At 51.3% G+C, this 17,230-nt stretch overlaps 8 protein-coding genes across 8 annotated transcripts; 4 read left to right on the top strand and 4 right to left on the bottom strand.

The window, feature by feature from the left end:
- Positions 1-523: 523 nt before the first annotated feature.
- On the bottom strand, positions 524-2,563 carry ERF1 (translation termination factor eRF1; the record flags this gene model as incomplete). The annotated part of the gene is made up of 4 exons (XM_064874278.1): positions 524-558; positions 799-1,163; positions 1,206-2,368; positions 2,429-2,563. 4 exons carry the CDS (start codon positions 2,561-2,563, stop codon positions 524-526), a joined length of 1,698 nt encoding a protein of 565 aa, XP_064730000.1.
- A 997-nt stretch (positions 2,564-3,560) lies between these two features.
- On the top strand, positions 3,561-5,570 carry PMZ80_005860 (uncharacterized protein; the record flags this gene model as incomplete). The annotated part of the gene is made up of 1 exon (XM_064874277.1): positions 3,561-5,570. The coding sequence occupies one exon, from the start codon at positions 3,561-3,563 to the stop codon at positions 5,568-5,570; it is 2,010 nt and encodes a 669-aa protein (XP_064729999.1).
- A 445-nt stretch (positions 5,571-6,015) lies between these two features.
- Positions 6,016-6,990, bottom strand: mak16 (the record flags this gene model as incomplete). The annotated part of the gene is made up of 1 exon (XM_064874276.1): positions 6,016-6,990. The coding sequence occupies one exon, from the start codon at positions 6,988-6,990 to the stop codon at positions 6,016-6,018; it is 975 nt and encodes a 324-aa protein (XP_064729998.1).
- Positions 6,991-7,495: 505 nt separating this feature from the next.
- Positions 7,496-8,569, top strand: PMZ80_005858 (uncharacterized protein; the record flags this gene model as incomplete). The annotated part of the gene is made up of 1 exon (XM_064874275.1): positions 7,496-8,569. One exon carries the CDS (start codon positions 7,496-7,498, stop codon positions 8,567-8,569), a length of 1,074 nt encoding a protein of 357 aa, XP_064729997.1.
- Positions 8,570-9,568: 999 nt separating this feature from the next.
- PMZ80_005857 (uncharacterized protein) lies at positions 9,569-10,426 on the bottom strand (the record flags this gene model as incomplete). The annotated part of the gene is made up of 1 exon (XM_064874274.1): positions 9,569-10,426. One exon carries the CDS (start codon positions 10,424-10,426, stop codon positions 9,569-9,571), a length of 858 nt encoding a protein of 285 aa, XP_064729996.1.
- Positions 10,427-10,938: 512 nt separating this feature from the next.
- Positions 10,939-12,189, bottom strand: PMZ80_005856 (uncharacterized protein; the record flags this gene model as incomplete). The annotated part of the gene is made up of 1 exon (XM_064874273.1): positions 10,939-12,189. One exon carries the CDS (start codon positions 12,187-12,189, stop codon positions 10,939-10,941), a length of 1,251 nt encoding a protein of 416 aa, XP_064729995.1.
- A 1,298-nt stretch (positions 12,190-13,487) lies between these two features.
- On the top strand, positions 13,488-14,051 carry PMZ80_005855 (uncharacterized protein; the record flags this gene model as incomplete). Its single annotated transcript, XM_064874272.1, has 1 exon — positions 13,488-14,051. The coding sequence occupies one exon, from the start codon at positions 13,488-13,490 to the stop codon at positions 14,049-14,051; it is 564 nt and encodes a 187-aa protein (XP_064729994.1).
- A 1,074-nt stretch (positions 14,052-15,125) lies between these two features.
- On the top strand, positions 15,126-16,649 carry PMZ80_005854 (uncharacterized protein; the record flags this gene model as incomplete). The annotated part of the gene is made up of 1 exon (XM_064874271.1): positions 15,126-16,649. One exon carries the CDS (start codon positions 15,126-15,128, stop codon positions 16,647-16,649), a length of 1,524 nt encoding a protein of 507 aa, XP_064729993.1.
- Positions 16,650-17,230: the final 581 nt, after the last annotated feature.

The raw sequence follows: 17,230 nt of genomic DNA, 5'->3' as shown, positions 1-17,230 counted from the left end.
GTGCATATTGAATGTAAATGGGCCTGCGTGTATATGGAAGGGCGACAGGATAACCATGTGACCGATGTGGAACATCATGATTTATATGACGCGATGGATGCATATGTTCGACGAATTTGTTCTTCCCATTGCGGTGGGTCTTGCTGCATGCGATTGATTGTCAAGAAGTGCAGCGATATGCGCACACTAAAGCCATGGCTTGAATGTCTTCAGCTCCAGTCTCCTGGTCAGGCCTATTGTATGCAGCAAAGCCAGCCGACTGTACTTGTCTCCCTTCGTCGAGTTGAGCTGAATATTCGAAATGAATGACTGGCTCATGCTTCCTTCCTGTCCCCTCAACTACGAGCACTAGAAGTCTAGATGCTCACTTCTTGCAGGGTGTGTCATTTAGCCCCCCTCTCTTTCGAAAGATGGCCGCGGCACGACCATGTCTTCTCTACTCCCTGCATCATTTGTCATCTGTGTCTTCACACGTCTAATCCTCTTCCTGCTCCGCCACGTCCCCGGACGTGCTCTCGCCATGTCAATTGACAGCCACGTTTCGGAGGCTGCTGAGTCCTATGGATCTGAGTTAGCATTGATTCATACTGCGTGCAGTTTGAGGTATCAGGTGCAAAAGTAATCAGAAGGAAGGCAACGGAAATATCCACATGTGTTTGCGCATTCGGAACAGGTCTGTGATATTAACATCCGAAATATTTCATCATTTTAGTATTGGGTAGAGTCAGCTAGAAGGGGAAATGGGCTGACGTGCTTAAGAAGAACGAGTCTTGCGGGACTTGCGAGACTTTGACTTACCGTGGCGGAGTTCGAGTTCTTGCTTAGCTGGGGCTTTGCTTGCTCGATGGTTTATCGGAAGGCAGCCGCCAGGCTTGGTGAGACCGACTGTCAGCTTCGGATTTGTGGCTTTGTTGCCGGCGCCGGTCGAGGTCTGCGCTTTCTCCGGAGTAATTGCATAGATCTTCTCCCTGGGAGTCAGAGGCTTGGGAACTGGTGCCTTGGCCGGTTTCGCCGGACCTGAAGACTTTGAGCCCGGCGGGTTGGTCTTCTTCACCGGCTTGATTGCCTCGACTGTTTGAGGGCTTGGGTCATCCTTGGGATGCTCAATGCGAGGAACAGCCTTCTGCGCACCTTGACTGTTCACGACTGGGCTCTTTTCCTCGCTCTTGTTGAAAAGCTCGTTGTATTGTCAATCATCGTAGAACTCGTCGTCGTCACTGAATTCGTCGGCCAACTGCTCAAAGTTGAGCTTGTATCTGAGCAAGGCGCCAATGCCACCAAATCCTTTCACGAACTGATTGCCCTCGCTAGATCGATCGGAGACAAATTCGAGTGAGGCACCGAACTCTTTATATGTCTCAGCCAACCATTCGAGGAAGGAGTCTTTCGAGATGACTTCCATTTCTTGACCAGTTTCCTTGTCCATGAACTTGGAGCGGTCTGGGTTCATTTCTTGCTCCTTTGTGGTGTTCAGGATGACCTCTGCGCCTGCCGAATCTTTCAATCTCCATCTGCTGACTTCGAGATTTTCATAGACGATTAAGGTTTCCGCAGCACTGGCCTCGAGGGCCTTCAGAGTGTCTTCAACACCATAGCAGACTTTGCCGCTATCCTGGCTGATCTCATCGAAGTATTTGTTGATGAGCTTCTTCTCCTGGATGAATTTGACGTTGCTGAGGGTCTCGCCTGCCAATTCAATAGCTTGATTGAAACCGTTTTCACCACCGTAGGAGACATCCACAACCTTGATGACCTTGGACTGCAGACGATTGTCGAACATGTCGGACTGGTTGAGGTCATTCTTGAAATCAGCTGAACCTGCTAGAATGAGCCCAGCGCAGTTGACCTTGTCGTTGGTGATGAAGTTCTGGACCGCCAATTCGGCAACTTTTCGAACATAGTTGTGGCGCTTCTCTTCTCGTAGACGGGCGAAACGAAGGGCAGACTGACCGCCACGGCCGTGTTTCTTGGGCAGATCGACCGAAAATTTGTGAATGATATCTCTGGTATTACCACTCAGTGTGCCGAACAATGCACCATTTCCATCCATGATGATGAAACCGAATTTCTGGTCGGACTCGAGTAGTTCGGAGAGGGCTTCGGTATGGAATTTGTTGTCGCACAAGTACAACGAAGTGTTTATGGGCTTGAAAGGCTCAAAGTCAATGTTGATCTTCCTCTCCTTGCCTTCTGAGGTAATAATTTCACCACAGTAGACGATCAAGCCATTGGTAGGAACCTTGTTGTACAGTTTGAGCCTCTGCTGTGTTGAGGTGATTGCTGACAAGACCGACAATCGATTGACTCGGGACTTGATGTTGGAAGCAGTACCATATTCCTCAGCCAACATCTTGGCCTGTCTTGAGATCTTGATTTTTCTCTTAGCTTCTTTCTTCTTGAGGTTTACCTTAGCGGCGTCAAGACTTACCTGGTCCTTTGGAGGGATAATCAGCGATATCATGGATGTACCATTTCCTCTTGCTGATTCAAGTCTCTTTACCAGCTTCTTGACCTTCCACATCTCAATATTCTTCTCGGCCTCGCCTGCTTGCGGGTCGCTCATGATTGCGGTGGGGCCGCAGACGTGCGGTGCTGGATCGTATCGTTATAGCAAGTGGGCAGGGTGGAAATGTCCAACCAGGGACAAATCGAGGGACGGGCTACACTGTAATGCAGAAAAGCAGAAATATGAGTCGAAGGGGGGATATTAAGTAGGCGGTGACTCAAAGAGGGTAAGAAGGAGTATGGAGGTGGGCTGCGTTGTCACAATTGTCTAGTGCATACAAAGGTGATCCTGGTATGCGTTGTGCCTCACCAGAAATTTGTGACAATCACTGAGCAACGACTTGCAGTCTGCCGTAGAAAGACTTGGCGTAGGTCATGCTTGGAAGGATTTTCGAAGCCTCAGGCAGCATGCGACTCATCTTTGGCCTTTGAAGTCTGCCGTACTTGTCCCGCCTCTAGCAAGCTCGGCTATTCACGCTTTGCGCACGAGACTCAGTAAAAACTGTCATCAAATTTGAGCTTTATCACAACTTGGCCATGGAGTCTGACGGCTGTGATCCGAACCCCACAAAGACTAACATCGTTTGAACCTTTTGTTTACATGATTCGGTATGCACAATAGTACTCATCTCCTCGGTTCACCGACTGCTCGAGAGAGCAGATCTTTTATCGCAGGCTCACGTCAAAGCCGAAGAGAACTTCGGCGTGAACAAACTGATGCCACCAGCTCCGCAACAGCTCGATGACGAGAAGGTGGTTCGGGTAATGGCTTCTGGCTGGGCTTATCAATAGTCGAGCTGCCGAACCTTGCAATCTTTGCCCACAGCAACTCATGATCAATTTACTTCTGCAGGTCTTTCCACTTGATATCTTTTCATGCAACCATCTCGTGTTTGCTCCAAAATTTTCATCCCAGAAGTATCTTAGCTCCGAGATTTGCTTTGCATCTACAAAAGTCCAACTCCAAATCTGACCTCAGTGCTTATAGACAATGAACAGGTAGCAAAAGCTCACTGACTTTCCACCAAGCCACAGCAGAGTCCTAACCTTTCACAATGTCACAACGGAATAAACAGCCGCCAACGACATGGGCTGCCCTCGATCGAGGTCGAGCTTCGTCCTTCGGCTCTCTCGAGTCCATCACCGAGGACGAAAATCAGAGACAAGAGGGCCAACCTCTTTCACAGAGTCTGGCTTCAAGAGTGCCGGGACACCAAGGACAAAATCAAGATGAGGCGGCCCTACGTAGAAGGAGATCTTCGATTGCAATGCGCTTCAACTCGATACGCCAGATGGGTGGTGTCAACAGCATCGACAACTTTGTCAATTCTTTCCAGCGAGCAGCTGCCTTTCACGAGATCACTCCAGTACGCAGAGGTTCAGTAAGCATTTCAAATGCGGACGATGAAGAGGTGGGCCGGACAGAGGACGTGCCTAGAAGACCGCAGCTGAAGTCAATGCTCACTGAGCAGATGCAAGAAGCTGAAGCGCAGGCCCGGTCGCCCTCGGAAACGATCAGACCAAGCGTGGATGAGAACACTTCGCAGCCACAAGCTAGCGAGACCACGACATTGCTGTCAGCACCTGCAAATCAGCCTTCTTTCTCCATTCGATCACGGCGTTCGGAGCAGCAGCTAGGCGTTAGTTACGGCAGCATCTCCTCCCGAATATCACAGACCGCCCGAAGGCGAGCATCCATTCTCATACAACAGCAAATAGAAGCTAGTCAAAGAGCGAGAGATCTTCCGGACGAGTACAAGGATGACCTTACAGAAAGACCTGTTGAAGTCGAGACAACTCCTGACGGTGATATCATTGAGCGGACAGTGGGCGAATCCACGGTGCCCATGACCATCTTCAATTCTACTAACGTGATGATCGGAGTGGGCATTCTTGCTCTGCCGCTGGCTGTTCGCTACTCCGGTTGGGTCCTTGGCATAGGCATGCTCACTGGAGTAGCCATAGTCACAGAGTACACGGCCAGACTTCTAGCGAAGTGTCTGGATACGAACACTGCCTCAACGACCTACGGTGATGTCGCTTTTCTGGCTCTCGGCTCTCTGGGCCGGAGCCTTGTAGAAGCAATCTTCCTCCTCGAGCTCACGGCCGCGAACGTTGCTCTTATCATTCTCTTTGCAGACAGCATGAACAGCCTCATTCCCTCAGTGACCGTCCTCTCTTGGAAAGCTGTTCTCGCGCTTGGCCTACTGCCGCTAAACTTTGTCCCTTTCAAATACCTGTCGGTGACCAGCATTCTCGGTATTTGTTGTGTTGTCGGCATCATCATCCTGATATTCACGGACGGCCTAATAAAACCCCACACACCTGGTTCGCTCCGCGAAACCGCTACCACTCATGCCTTTCCTAGCAACCTGCGTACCATACCACTGGGGCTCGGTCTCTTTTTGGCCCCTTGGGGTGGTCACAGCGTATTTCCAGCCATCTACAAGGACATGCGTCACCCACAAAAGTATCCACGCGCTGTGCGAACAACATACATCAGTGTCTACGGATTGAACATCACGATGATAGTCATCGGCTACCTCATGTTCGGCGACTTGGTCCGTGACGAGATCACAGCCAATATACTCGGCTCGACACATTACCCCAGGGTCATATCAATCATCATTCTAATCCTCATCGGCATCATCCCCATCACGAAACTCCCGCTGACCAACCGGCCAATGATGGACACAATCAACAAGAAATTCCTGATCGATCTGCGGCAGATGGACCCCAAGGCTCGGGCATACTCCGAGAAATCAGTTCTCCATCGTCTAGCACGGGGAAGCGTCGCAGTCCTCATCAATATCTTTGAACTCGGCGTTGCGATTGGCTTTCCGGACTTCGATAGCATTATGGCGTTGATGGGGAGCGCGTTCTGTTTCACCATTTGCATTATTCTGCCTTGTTGGTTCTACCTGAAGATTTTCCATGGGAGTGATGTGATTAAGACGCCGGAGAGGATATTGTGTTGGGTGTTGATCGTTGTGGGCACGATAATAGGGACGGTTGGGACTGTTTGTGCGTGCTTGCCTAAGGAGAAACTGGGCATTAAGAGTTGATGTTTTAGCGGTATGGTGTGATATGGCGATATCATGCACTGCACATAGCATTCGGGGCAGATACAAGTTTGAACGAATCATAATCCAATCTTCGCTCAACTTTCTCGTTGGCGAGTGCCCAGCAGGCTTCTCCTTAAGGTTTTATGTTTCAATGTGTACTCGGGATCATGAAGCTATGGAGAGCGTTAAGAGCCCGTAGATTGCAAGAGTCAAGCAGTTTGTTGAAGATGCTCGTGTCTAGAACAGCCTCTGTTCCATTTCTAATCATGCTACCTCAATACTTCAACCTTCCTTGCCAGCAAGCGAGTGACTTTTCGTGCTTGTACCCAGATAATACTTTTCATCTTTCATCGTCAAAGCTTGCAATACATGTAACCCTTGACGCTGGCCGCAACAGTTTTGTAGTCACGCCATTTCGCATATGCTGAATAGACTCGTAGATTGACTAAGCCAGCAAGGCTTCCCGTGCAGGTTGCTCCATCTCATACTCGATTTCGAGTTTGGGTCCCTTTCGTGGTTTGGCTTGTGGAGCTGGTCTCTTCCTCTTGATTCCAGCGGCAGCTTTCTTTGCTCCTTCCTCCGAGTCATCTGATTCCTCCTCATCGCTGTCTTCCTCACTCCCCTCACCTTCACCGGAAACCTCTGTGTCTTCATCCGCACTCTCACCACCCAGCCAGTCGTCGAAGTCCTCCATTTCCTCAGCCTCGCTCTCCTCCATATCACTAACATATTCCACCTCGACCTCCCTCTCACCCTCCTCCTCCTCTTCCTCCTCGAACTCAACCTCTTCACCCTTCTCAGCCCGCTCCAAACCCTTAAGCACCTTCCTCCACACCCCCTCCTCCACATTCAACGGCCGATCCCCATAAGCCCCACTCCTCAACCTCTCAATCAACTCCCTCTCAATCGCCCTCTCAACCTTCGCCGCACTCTCAGCCTTCCTCTCTCTCGTCTCCTCCCTCCTCCGCACTTTACTCGCAAGTCTCGGCACAATCTTCTCCCCCAACCTCTCCTCCTCCTTCGCGATCCTTCTCTCCCGAATCGCCACCTGCGTCAACCGCGTAAGTCTCTGCTTACACTTATGCACGAAGAACTTCTCGTTCGGCCAGTACAGCAGTTTCTCATCTATCACCGCCAACGCCTTCTCGTAGTTCGCGGGCAATTGGACGCGCTCCCACCATTTTGAGGGTAAGTGGTTCCGCTCGGGTGTTTTGAGGTACAAGCACATTGTGCCTGTGGCGGGATCGGAGCGTACAGTTGCATACCGGCTGTTTGCGAGGGGGCAGGATTGTCGGTTGCAGAGGCCGGTGAGGTTGTATTCGTTGCGGCAGAAGTTTTGGGAGCGCGTGTCGAGTTTGAGTTTGTAGGAACAGTGTTGGTGGGCGAGGATTTGCCAGGTTATTTCGTCGGAGTTGGACATGGTGGGTGGAATTCGAGGTCTCGGAGTGCTGATGAAGTCTTAATAGACGAGAATAACACTGCAACCTTCTCTGGACGGGAATTGTTGTGTCAAGAGGGACGGCGTGATCTTGTAGAAGTATGTTGTGCTTTGCAGCTCTCGAAGTTGAAGCCTGAACTTTTTTCGAGAACGATGCAGGCGAATTTCACCTCCGCAAAGTGCTTATCGAAGAAGGTCACGTGGTGATAGCGCATTACACCTGCCGCTTCTCGAATTCGATCGTGACTTCCTCGGTGCCATTACTTTACTCGTCGTCTCGACTCTCTTCTCGCTGCCACCTGATCCAATCACAAACACTAAGTCCGCACGCGCCCACCTGGTTAACCAACCCTAGAAAGTTGCACTGGTTGCCTCATTACGCCTGTTTTAGCCGCTTCCGAACTCGATACTCAACAACTATTGCTAACACGAATCAATCCACCAAAGGCCCTCCTTGACATCAGTCTCACCCGCGAACACCACAATCATGCCCCGCGCCGAAGCAGGCTCAACAAAGGCGATCGCCAACCAACTCAAATCCAAAGGTCTCCAGCGTCTACGCTGGTACTGCCAGGCCTGCGAGAAGCAATGTCGAGACGAAAACGGCTTCAAATGCCACGTCGCATCAGAATCACACACCAAGAACATGTTGGCATTAGGCGAGGATCCAAGAAGAGCAATCAACGACTTCAGCAACCAATTCAAGCGCGATTTCCTGCAGTTACTGCGAACGGGCCATGGCGAGAAATGGATCAATGCGAATAGGTTCTACAACGAGTATATTGCGAACAAGGAGCATGTGCATATGAGTGCGACGAAGTGGAATTCTTTGACGGAGTTTGTGAAGTATCTTGGAAGGGAGGGGATATGCAGGGTTGAGGTTGATGAGAAGGGGGAGGAGAGGGGCGGTGCTAGTGCGTTGATGTTGAGCTGGATTGATAATAGTCCGGAGGCTATGAGGCGGCAGGAGGCGCTGAAGAAGAGGGAGAGACAGGATCGGGGAGATGAGAGTCGCGAGCAGAGGTTGATTGAGGCGCAGATACGGAAAGCTAGGGAACAGGCGAGGATGGCTGAAAGAGAGGCCGAGGAGGAGGAAGAAGAGCAGGAAGATGAGACGGCGTACACGGAAGGTATCAAGCGAGCGGACAGGGAGAAGATCAAGTTGAACTTTGGCGCAAAACCTCCGGTTGTGGAAAAAGAGCCTGATCTGGAAAAGCCGCCTAGCCCGCCATTGACGGATAAGAGTGCATCTCCTGAGGACGAGGGTTCGGGAAAAGAATTGAAATCGGCTTCAGCGACAGAAGCACCGGCTGCCGCAGAAATCAAGCCAGAGCCTGCTAAGGTCTCGATCAAGCCTATGTCGTTAGGCGCGTCAAAACCGAAGAACGTCTTTGCATCAGCCGGCAAGAAAAATGCATTTGGTGCTGTCAAGAGAGCAGCGCCGTTACAGCAGCAGAAGCCGATGAGCGAGGCTGAGCGGATCATGAAAGAGGAGATAGAACGGAAACGACAAAGAGAGTCGCATGGGGGTAACGCCATGAAGAGGCAAAGGGTGATGTGAGAGCCTACCGTTGAGGTGATTTGAGCTATAGTATCTTGATGGAAATCGAGGCAGCCCTCGAAGGATAAATCCTATACCAAGTTCCTCAATCGCATTGACACTGAGGAGTTGCGACATGCAGTGATGCTTGTTGCTCCAGAGAACTCAGGCTTCACAGGCTCTACTTTGCTCTTTGTTCCAGCCCTCACAACAACGATCGTATGTACAAGGACATGCCATGCTACCGTCCATTGTCGACTGACCAACAACAAGCACTCCTTATGAGGCTGTGGGGCAATGACCACAAGCGCGCAATGCATAAGAAGGCAAGAGTCTGCACGTGTCGACAGCGCAACCTAAGCCACAAGGTTGCACAACTTTGAGCCAGACTCATACTTGCACAGATCCCACCAACCTCGATCGTGACCATGGAGTACGCAACAGGCGCAGAGGTTTTAACCGCTGACCTCTCCGCCCACACCTGCTGCATCTGCAGCAAGAATCTGCCACACGACGCGATTGTGAATCCGGATGTCAATGACAGATTTTACTCCCTCAACAAGGACGAGGATACAAGAAGAACCGACTACACCGTCTCGAGTCTCGGCGAAAGATGTACCATCGCTTTAGACGGCTGCGGACACAAGTTTCACGCCGGATGCGCTGGCCATGTCTTTGAGGCTCGGCGGAGGGAGCTCTGTGATGAGCTTGAGACTTGCAGTCCGTGTGGCCAGGGGTGGTGGTGCAAACCGATACATTGTCCACAGTGCGGTTGGGGCGAGGTAAGTTGGAGGTTCCTGTATCTTTGCCGGAGCTTCGGTGGGTACTGGAGCGCGCGTTAGAACAGTGGCCTGTAAATGACAAGACTGTGTACTTGCCGTATACCCCATCCGCCCCAAAGTGCGCATAAGGTCGATTTTGAACCGCCTCTCAACGCGATGCTAAGTGGTCTAGCTCGTCGATGCCAATAACATAACTCATATCTCTTTCCTCTGCGCTCCGCTTTCTCTTCGAATCTCCTTACCAAGCCGTATGCCCCCCATCAACCCTCAAATCCGTCCCAGTAACAAAACTACTCGCATCACTCAACAAATACTGCACTGCCCCTCTATACTCATCCGCAAAACTCAATCTCCCCAGCATATTCCCCTCACTCCACAACTTCTCCATCCCGGGCTCAGACAGCGTCTCACTTGTCTGCCTTGTGCGGATATACCCCGGACTCACGCTGTTGACTCGAATAAGCGGTGTGCCCGGGCGACTACCCCATTCCCCCGCTAGACTGCGCGCGAGCTGTACGATGCCGGCCTTTGAGGCGTTGTAGGCGGCTGTGTCGACGCCGCGGTTGTAGACGTGGGCGGACATACTCGCGAATAGAACGATGGAGCCGGCGGAGTTCGTGCGCTGCAACTCCCGGGCGCAGAGTTGAGAGATGGCGAATGTGCCGGTTATGTTTACGTCGAGTAGCTTCGTCACTGTCGATGTTGGGAAGTCGAGGGATGAGCCACCTGCTGAGAGGCCGTGGCAGGTGACTAGGCCGCGGAGGGGGTATCGTACTTGGGAGACGGCGTGGTCGAATGTGCTTTGGAGGGCTTGGGGATCAGTGAGATCGCATGTGTGATACCGGGCTTTGGTGTGGTGGGTTTCGGCTGTGGTTTGGACGCGCTGCCATTCGTCTGGGAGGGGGTGTGCAGCGAGATCGAGACAGATGACGTCGCCGCCGGTTTCGAGGACGGAGCGGGCGACTTCGAGGCCTACGGCGCCGCCGCCGCCTGTTATGAGGATTGTGCGGGAGGAGAGGCGGAAGAGGTCTGTTATTGTGGTTGTTGGGGGACCGAGGCGGGGCTTGGGCTCTTGGGGCTGGGCTTGGGAGGCCATATCGGTAGAGAGAGTGAGTGGCTATGCTGCTGAGTCAACTTCCAGACTGGGCTGCCGTGCCCAGGTGTTGTTTAGCTGATTTGTTCAGAATATTCAGCTTTTCCAAGACTTGTTTGTTAACCGAGGTAAATCTAGGTGTTGATCGCAACGTTCTGCTCCTGGTGCTACCACGTTGAGCAGTATTTTTCCCCAACCCGGCGTTGACGAGCTCGTTCTTCTGGTGGCCGCCTCTAGGTTTCGATATCGCACCAAACATGCCATATTATTATATTGAATAATGAGCATAATCGGAGGAACGTTTTTCCACCCGCATCTATGCTCGAGGTCAACCTGATCTACTTTTTTCCGTTCTTGGTCGGGGGCAGAGTGAGATCAGATTGAAGCACATACTAGGCTGTTTGAGCATGGTGCAAACCTAATGCTGCAAGCGGCCCTGATGCCAACGCAGGTATTGCTAGGGGTGATACGTAACTGATTTCGAGTAGCCATAAGCCGAGAATCCGGGCCTCAAATTAGATGGACGAGTCCTGGACAGTGGTCTCAGGTTCTGCCTGCCATTCATCATTCCTTTCATCCGGTGGCCCAGGGTACTCGTCGGGCTCGTAGATTAGAATATTGACATGGACGCCTCCTGATTCGAAAAGCTCTGGATAGTAGGATAGCACATTCACCCAATGCCAAAGACCGCGCTCCAGCTTCGTCCATCCCAGGAGCTTAGTGTTGTGAGACTCAACCAGTCTGACCAAGCGTAATGAGGGGAAGTGATGTTGCTTCCGCGTGATGATCTCGTGTATGAAGGACAGTGTCTTTGCTACAGCGATTGCGTCGCCAGGACCCTTCGCCCAAAGTCTGTCGTACCGCTCCCAGCTTTCCTCGACAGCAGAGAAGCTTTGTTCTAGGTGCTCCAGACTGTGAAATATGCCTTGCAATCCATCGAACTGGATGTGAATTTCTTCAACGGAATACGGTAGGAGCTTCCAGAAGCCGTCGTTGTAGGCATCTGCTGCAGCCTCTGCCACAGATGGGTAGTTACCAAAATAGAAGTGGCTGGACACTTCTACGCACTTCAGGCTAGAGAAAACCGACAGATCAAGCCTGCTTCCGTCGTGTATCTGAACGACTATGCGATCGTTATACATGCTGACATCTTCTAGTGTATTGGACACCGGAGACACTAGGCTAGCGATGCGAGCTGGACTGAAAGCAGTTCCATCTGCATGCCCTGATCTGGGCACTGTCCGACGGGGGCCTCCGTCGAGTCTTCCCATGTCCTCCAAGAAGCCGTAGCCAGGAGGAGGCAAAGTGAGGACTTTCAGGCGTGGGGAGCGAGGGAGCACGAGCTCCAGAGCGGCTTCATCGCAACGGAAGCCACTTATGACTATTTCGTTCAGCTTCGTTGTCCCAGACCAGGCGTGCCGTTCTTTTGTAGGTTTTGTGAAATAACGCTCGACAACGGAACAGTTCATCTTAACAACTCTCAAGGAACTAGATAGCAGCATACATATACCATCAAACCCATCTGCAGGTAGACTGCCGCTCTCGTGTTCTGGTGCATAGCGCAAATATTGCAACCTTGAGAATCGTCCTTTGTCGTTATTGATCAGGTGCGCGAAGTGGTTGATATCCCCCCGTGAGCAATGCGTCAGCTCGAGATCCGTCAGGCCTGGAGCGTCAGACAGATATGCTATGAACGTGTTGATAAGGCTTTTGTCCGCATGGCCAAATGTCCTGAACACAGCACTGCGAACATGGCGAAGTATCATAGGATTCTGCCCGAAAGCTTCCAACAGTAACTTTAGGCGGTCACAGTCTGACGACTGCGGCTCGGAGAGCAGGTTCGAAGGGAGCAAGTACTCGTTTTGACTGTTGGAAAGCTCAAACACGAGGTTGCGGACAATGGCTGGTCCAGACAAGGTTGAAAGTCGACGGCACGTGAGCGCCAATGCTGCAAGACAAGGTCAGTAGCTTGTTAGCACACTATCAAATGAAGGTGCGAGCTTCGCAACCTCTAGGTACCTGATTGTCTGGAGCAATATCTCGTCCGGAAGATCTACTATGGTCAGCATATTGAATCGGACGCTCCTGTTATCTTCGGGCGTGGGAGCGCGAAGCGATACGAGTTCTGCGAAGATTGTTTGGGTCTGTGGTTCTGAGCTGGGGTATCTCGCGGTCAAGGAGGTAGTCGAGAAAATTGAAGTCCACCGAACAGTGCGTGTCAGGCAATTGTATGCAATCTGTCTCGCGGTTGTTCTTTCCTATCTACCTTACGGAGAAACAGGGCACCTAGAAGGAGGGCTGACGAACCCGCAATTGATCCCCTAGAAACCAGCAATGAACGATCACGGCGTCGAGATAAAGTATGTCAGATTGATACATGGCAAACTCGATCTTAGCACAACTTATTCTGTGCAACACTAGTACAGCTCTAGATAGGTGTTGTTGTGAAGTACCTACGGAGTACCTATTCTTCAACTGAAGCACTAGGGTTTCGCATATTATCCAATGTTGCACAAATGTCTTCTACTTGCGGCATGACTGCGAATTAACTCGTCTGAGACTCTGAGAGTCTGCAGGCTTCAATTCTGAGCTCGAAATTGCGCGTGGCAATAATGATATCACGTTGTGCGTACTTTCAGTGCTGTCACTAGCAGCAGATGTCTACTCAATTCCGAGAATGGCTCCCCTACTGATGAACATGGGTATGGCATACTCTACTTGCAGGCCTGCCGCAACAGTCTGCAAAGGTAGCTAATGGCACGACATTCACTGCGCGATCTAGATACACATCGTTCGGGAGCTGCACCGGTTCCTATCGCATCGCATGCATACCTGACCTCCAGATCCTTTGTCCGCGTTCCTGCTGATTCTTTGTTGCAGTCCTCCAGGCACGCTCTCGGTAGGATCGTGTGCGAACCTGCAAATCCATTGTCTCGGTCCTGCAATGGAGTGTCAAATGCGAAGGCTGCGAAGTTGGCAATGCTGTGGCTACTGAATGAGTTTGCACATTGACATTGCGCATTGCCTGAGGGCATACCTTCTCATACCTTTCCATACATGAAGGATGGCAGACCCCGGAGGCTTGGCCGCAGGCATTACCATTCTCGTGCTTATTTTCATGGGTGTATTAGCTGCTATATTGACCAAGTTCAGTCGACGTCAACATACAAAGCAAGGAGACCACGCTGAAGCGGAGGCCCAACTCAGGACTCTGCCGAAACGGACAGCATCCAAGCCGCCGCAGCTGCCGAAATTCACAACGAAATCATCACTATCAATGTCGACCTCGCCAATCTCGACATCTCCCAGGTCACCCCGCACTCCGAGAACGCCAGGCATACGCTTCACGATTACGACTCCGAGTCACCGGAGCAGGACCAGTGGGAGCATCGACAGCCTTCCCAGCGTTGAGACCGTGCTCGACAGGTACGAGCGGGAGGCTGATGCAGCTGAAAGACATGATGAGTCGAAGGGCGCGAAGATGCTGAGCGAGGAAGAACTAGGGGAGCCGGGTCCGAGTGTGCCTACCGAGGAGCGACACGAAAAGAGAAGTGCCTGGGATAGACCTCAACTTGGTTTGTTGAGAGAGGCTTCGGAGAGCCAGGAGGCCTTCGGCTCGAGTCGATGAGAATTGGAAACACTATCATTGGGCGGCAGAGGTGGGCATGTAAGTGTCTGTCATGGATATAACAACATCGAGCAGATCTGATTAAGCGACTTTATGGTCATTTCGAGGTATAGAGGTCATGAACTCCGACAACGCTACTCAGGTGTTGAATGCCCATCATTAAGTACGGACGAACACCAACCCTTTGCAGGCAACTCCCACGCACATACTTGCAGGAGATGTCAGCTGCTGCAGAGGAGCCTGTCCAAACTTGTGGACGTGTCTTCTGGGCCAATGTCACTTACTGTCCCCACTTCTACCTGAATCTCTTGGAAATCTTAGTCCTAGCGAATGTAGACATACACAGTGGTTTTTCTGGATGTACAGCCAATGACATTCTCGCCTGCCAAACTACTAGCATATAGTACTGGCATGGCCCTGACTGAACGGGGCGACTGTCGTAAACGCTGACCGAAAGGCGCAGACGTCCCCTGGGCAGCGCGCGGTTTCACCTTTTGTGGCTAGTAATCGGTTAGAACCTGACTGACTGGTCGCTTTTCCGAGATTTTCGTGTTGGCGGCAGGAGCCGCCTCCATCCCCTGTCTATGCGTTAAACCAATCGGGTGAGTCTGCCGCTAATGCCAAGCCTTAGCAAGTCCTCAAACGACTTGTGTTCCGAAATTGTTCAATCCGGGCGATCACAAGTCAGGCAGAGATCAACTTCATCCATCCCATCTGCTCCTTGATGATCTGTGATAGCCACCAGTCGTAAAATATGCTCAGATAGAACTGCTTAGCTGCCAGCTGTTGCCGACTTTATCGTTCTCAGGAGCACCGTTCGATATTCTCATATGTGGGAACCTGGCACTTCGTCAGATCGACATGCATCTGGTAGGTCGCGTTTCAAAGAGATGGCCCCGCTAGCCTTAAGGAGGTAGTTGTGGCGAGGTAAGCAAAGGACCGTCCAGTGACAGGGATCATCTTCTTTGCCTTCATTCCCATGACTGCGTTCCATTTTCCTGCTCTTTGATCAATCAGTCCCAAGGTTCAGTGCGGACTACGAGCAGTCTGCGCTTTGAAGCGTTTGCATACAGAATGTCGTGTACTTCGGGCATCGAACCCCTACAGTTGACCTTCCAGGACATTACTTTGACAAACGACGGCAAAGCGCAGTCTCACGGTATAGCAGTGCAGATCGGCAGTCCTCCGCAAACATTCTCCCTGACCCCAACAACTTTTATGAACAACACCTTCGTCAACAACATAGCTACTTGCGGCTCGGAGTCGAATTCGACCTGCGTTTCAATCATTGGGGGTGGCTACGACGCCTCTGCGAGCTCAACTTTCGCTTCTTCGACTTACGACGCGTGGAATGGATCAGCAGAGAGCACTGAGGACGCATTTATTGCTTTGGCTGGATCGATCTATTTCAATGATATCCTTAGCGTTGCCGCTCAGAAACTCTCTGGCTTTCCTCTTTTGATACAAGCGAACTCCAACCTCAATTTCTATGCTGGTCTTGGCTTGGGCAAGAATTCATCGTTCATCAGTCAACTGTTCGATGATAGAGTTGTGCCTTCAAGATCATGGAGTTTGTATCCCGGGATGTACTCGGATACTGGAGCAGGATCACTCATTGTAGGGGGTTATGCGGACAGATTTTATACTGGCGAGCTGCAGCGCAGAAATGTCGCTGATGCTGAGAATGGACCTAGCTGGCAAGTCGCCAGCATGGAGTATCAAACAGACGGCTCAACAGTCGACTTGTTGCCGGACGGTACCGCTGGGCAGTTCACTGCGTACGTTGATCCTTACTATCCGAGTATGATGGTACCGGACGAGACGTTCTATAGGTGGGGAAATGCTACAAATGGGGTCTCCTCCAATGGCACCTTGCAGCTGCATGGCTATCCTCTTGACAACCTGCCCCCAGGCAATGTCACAATCACCTTGACAAATGGTCTCAAAACAACGATACCGAACGAGGCGCTTTTCAGTCCTCCAGCATATGACAACGGAATCTTGTCAACGATGGGTGGCGACACGGAAAATACAGCTTACTCGGCCTTCATGCCGTTGAGCTCAATGTATGGCCAGGCCGCGGCCAGTATTAATAGTTACGCAAGCTTTGGAATACCCTACGCGGCGATGGTTTACATAATCATGGATTGGGAACAGAAACAGCTCAGCATCGCGAATGCGAACCAGGCAGCTCAGATAAGCGGTGATGCAATTGCAATATGTGGCTCGAGCTCGAAGGATGGGGAGAGTTCAAATACCGGAGCGATCGCTGGTGGTGTCGTTGGAGGAGTGGTAGTTCTGGCTTTGATCGCAGTTTTAGCATGGTTTCTGAGGAGGAGGAAGCAGAAGAAAGCAACAGTGGGGGCTGGGAACACATCTCCGACGGACGACAAGCATGGTTTAATGGGCTCCGAGCTACCCCAGTACAGTGCTGTCGACCGTCATTCACCTAATGATAAAAAGAACGCAATCGATTCACCTGCACAAGAGATGCCGGCTCCCCATGTCGCGACAGAGATGCCAGGCACACAACACGCGCTACCACAAGAGATGCCTACGAACAATGGTAAAACCTTTCGTTCGGAGCTACCGGCTTGATGCGCCTTTGGTTTGAGGCATGTATCTTGAAGCCTACCATGAGCCAGAATACTCGTTGTTCCAGGATTTTCCAAGATACCAAAGGAAATGCTGAGGCTGTACAGCATGTCTCAACTACCCTGGTAGCCGACATATGTGATTGTTGGGCGACATCACTTCAATCGTGTTGGTGAGGACGCCTTTTGTGCAAGCTACTAGTCACATTTCGGTTGCGTCGGAGTACGGGGTTTCCACTCAGTCGAGGTAGGGCGGGCCGCGGGACGGAGGTACTATATAATTGAGCGCATCGTTAGGTCTTTATTATTGTACTACGGTGGAGCAGAATTGGGGGGTGAGGAATGCGCTTCTGGGGTATCTTGTCGACCATAGAAATCCAACCACATTTCGCACTAAGCGCACTTCCGTCCATACTGGTGATTGAAACTCTTCTATCGTAGGCTCGAGGTGCTTGTAGCTTTGGAACCTGCCGTCCACGTTTCAGACTTGCCAGTGCTTTTGTCGATGTATCATGGACCCTGGTGCAGCTGAGAACCCAAGCCAGTGCGATCAATAAGATGATGTTATCGATGTTGAGGTAGGAA

The sequence above is a fragment of the Knufia obscura genome (genome assembly GCF_036327395.1).
Source record: "Knufia obscura strain CCFEE 5817 isolate CBS 148926 chromosome Unknown scaffold_6, whole genome shotgun sequence".
NCBI lineage: Eukaryota > Fungi > Ascomycota > Eurotiomycetes > Chaetothyriales > Trichomeriaceae > Knufia > Knufia obscura.
Note: the sequence above shows the minus strand (reverse complement) of the source record. Positions and strands in the feature narration are given on the sequence as shown.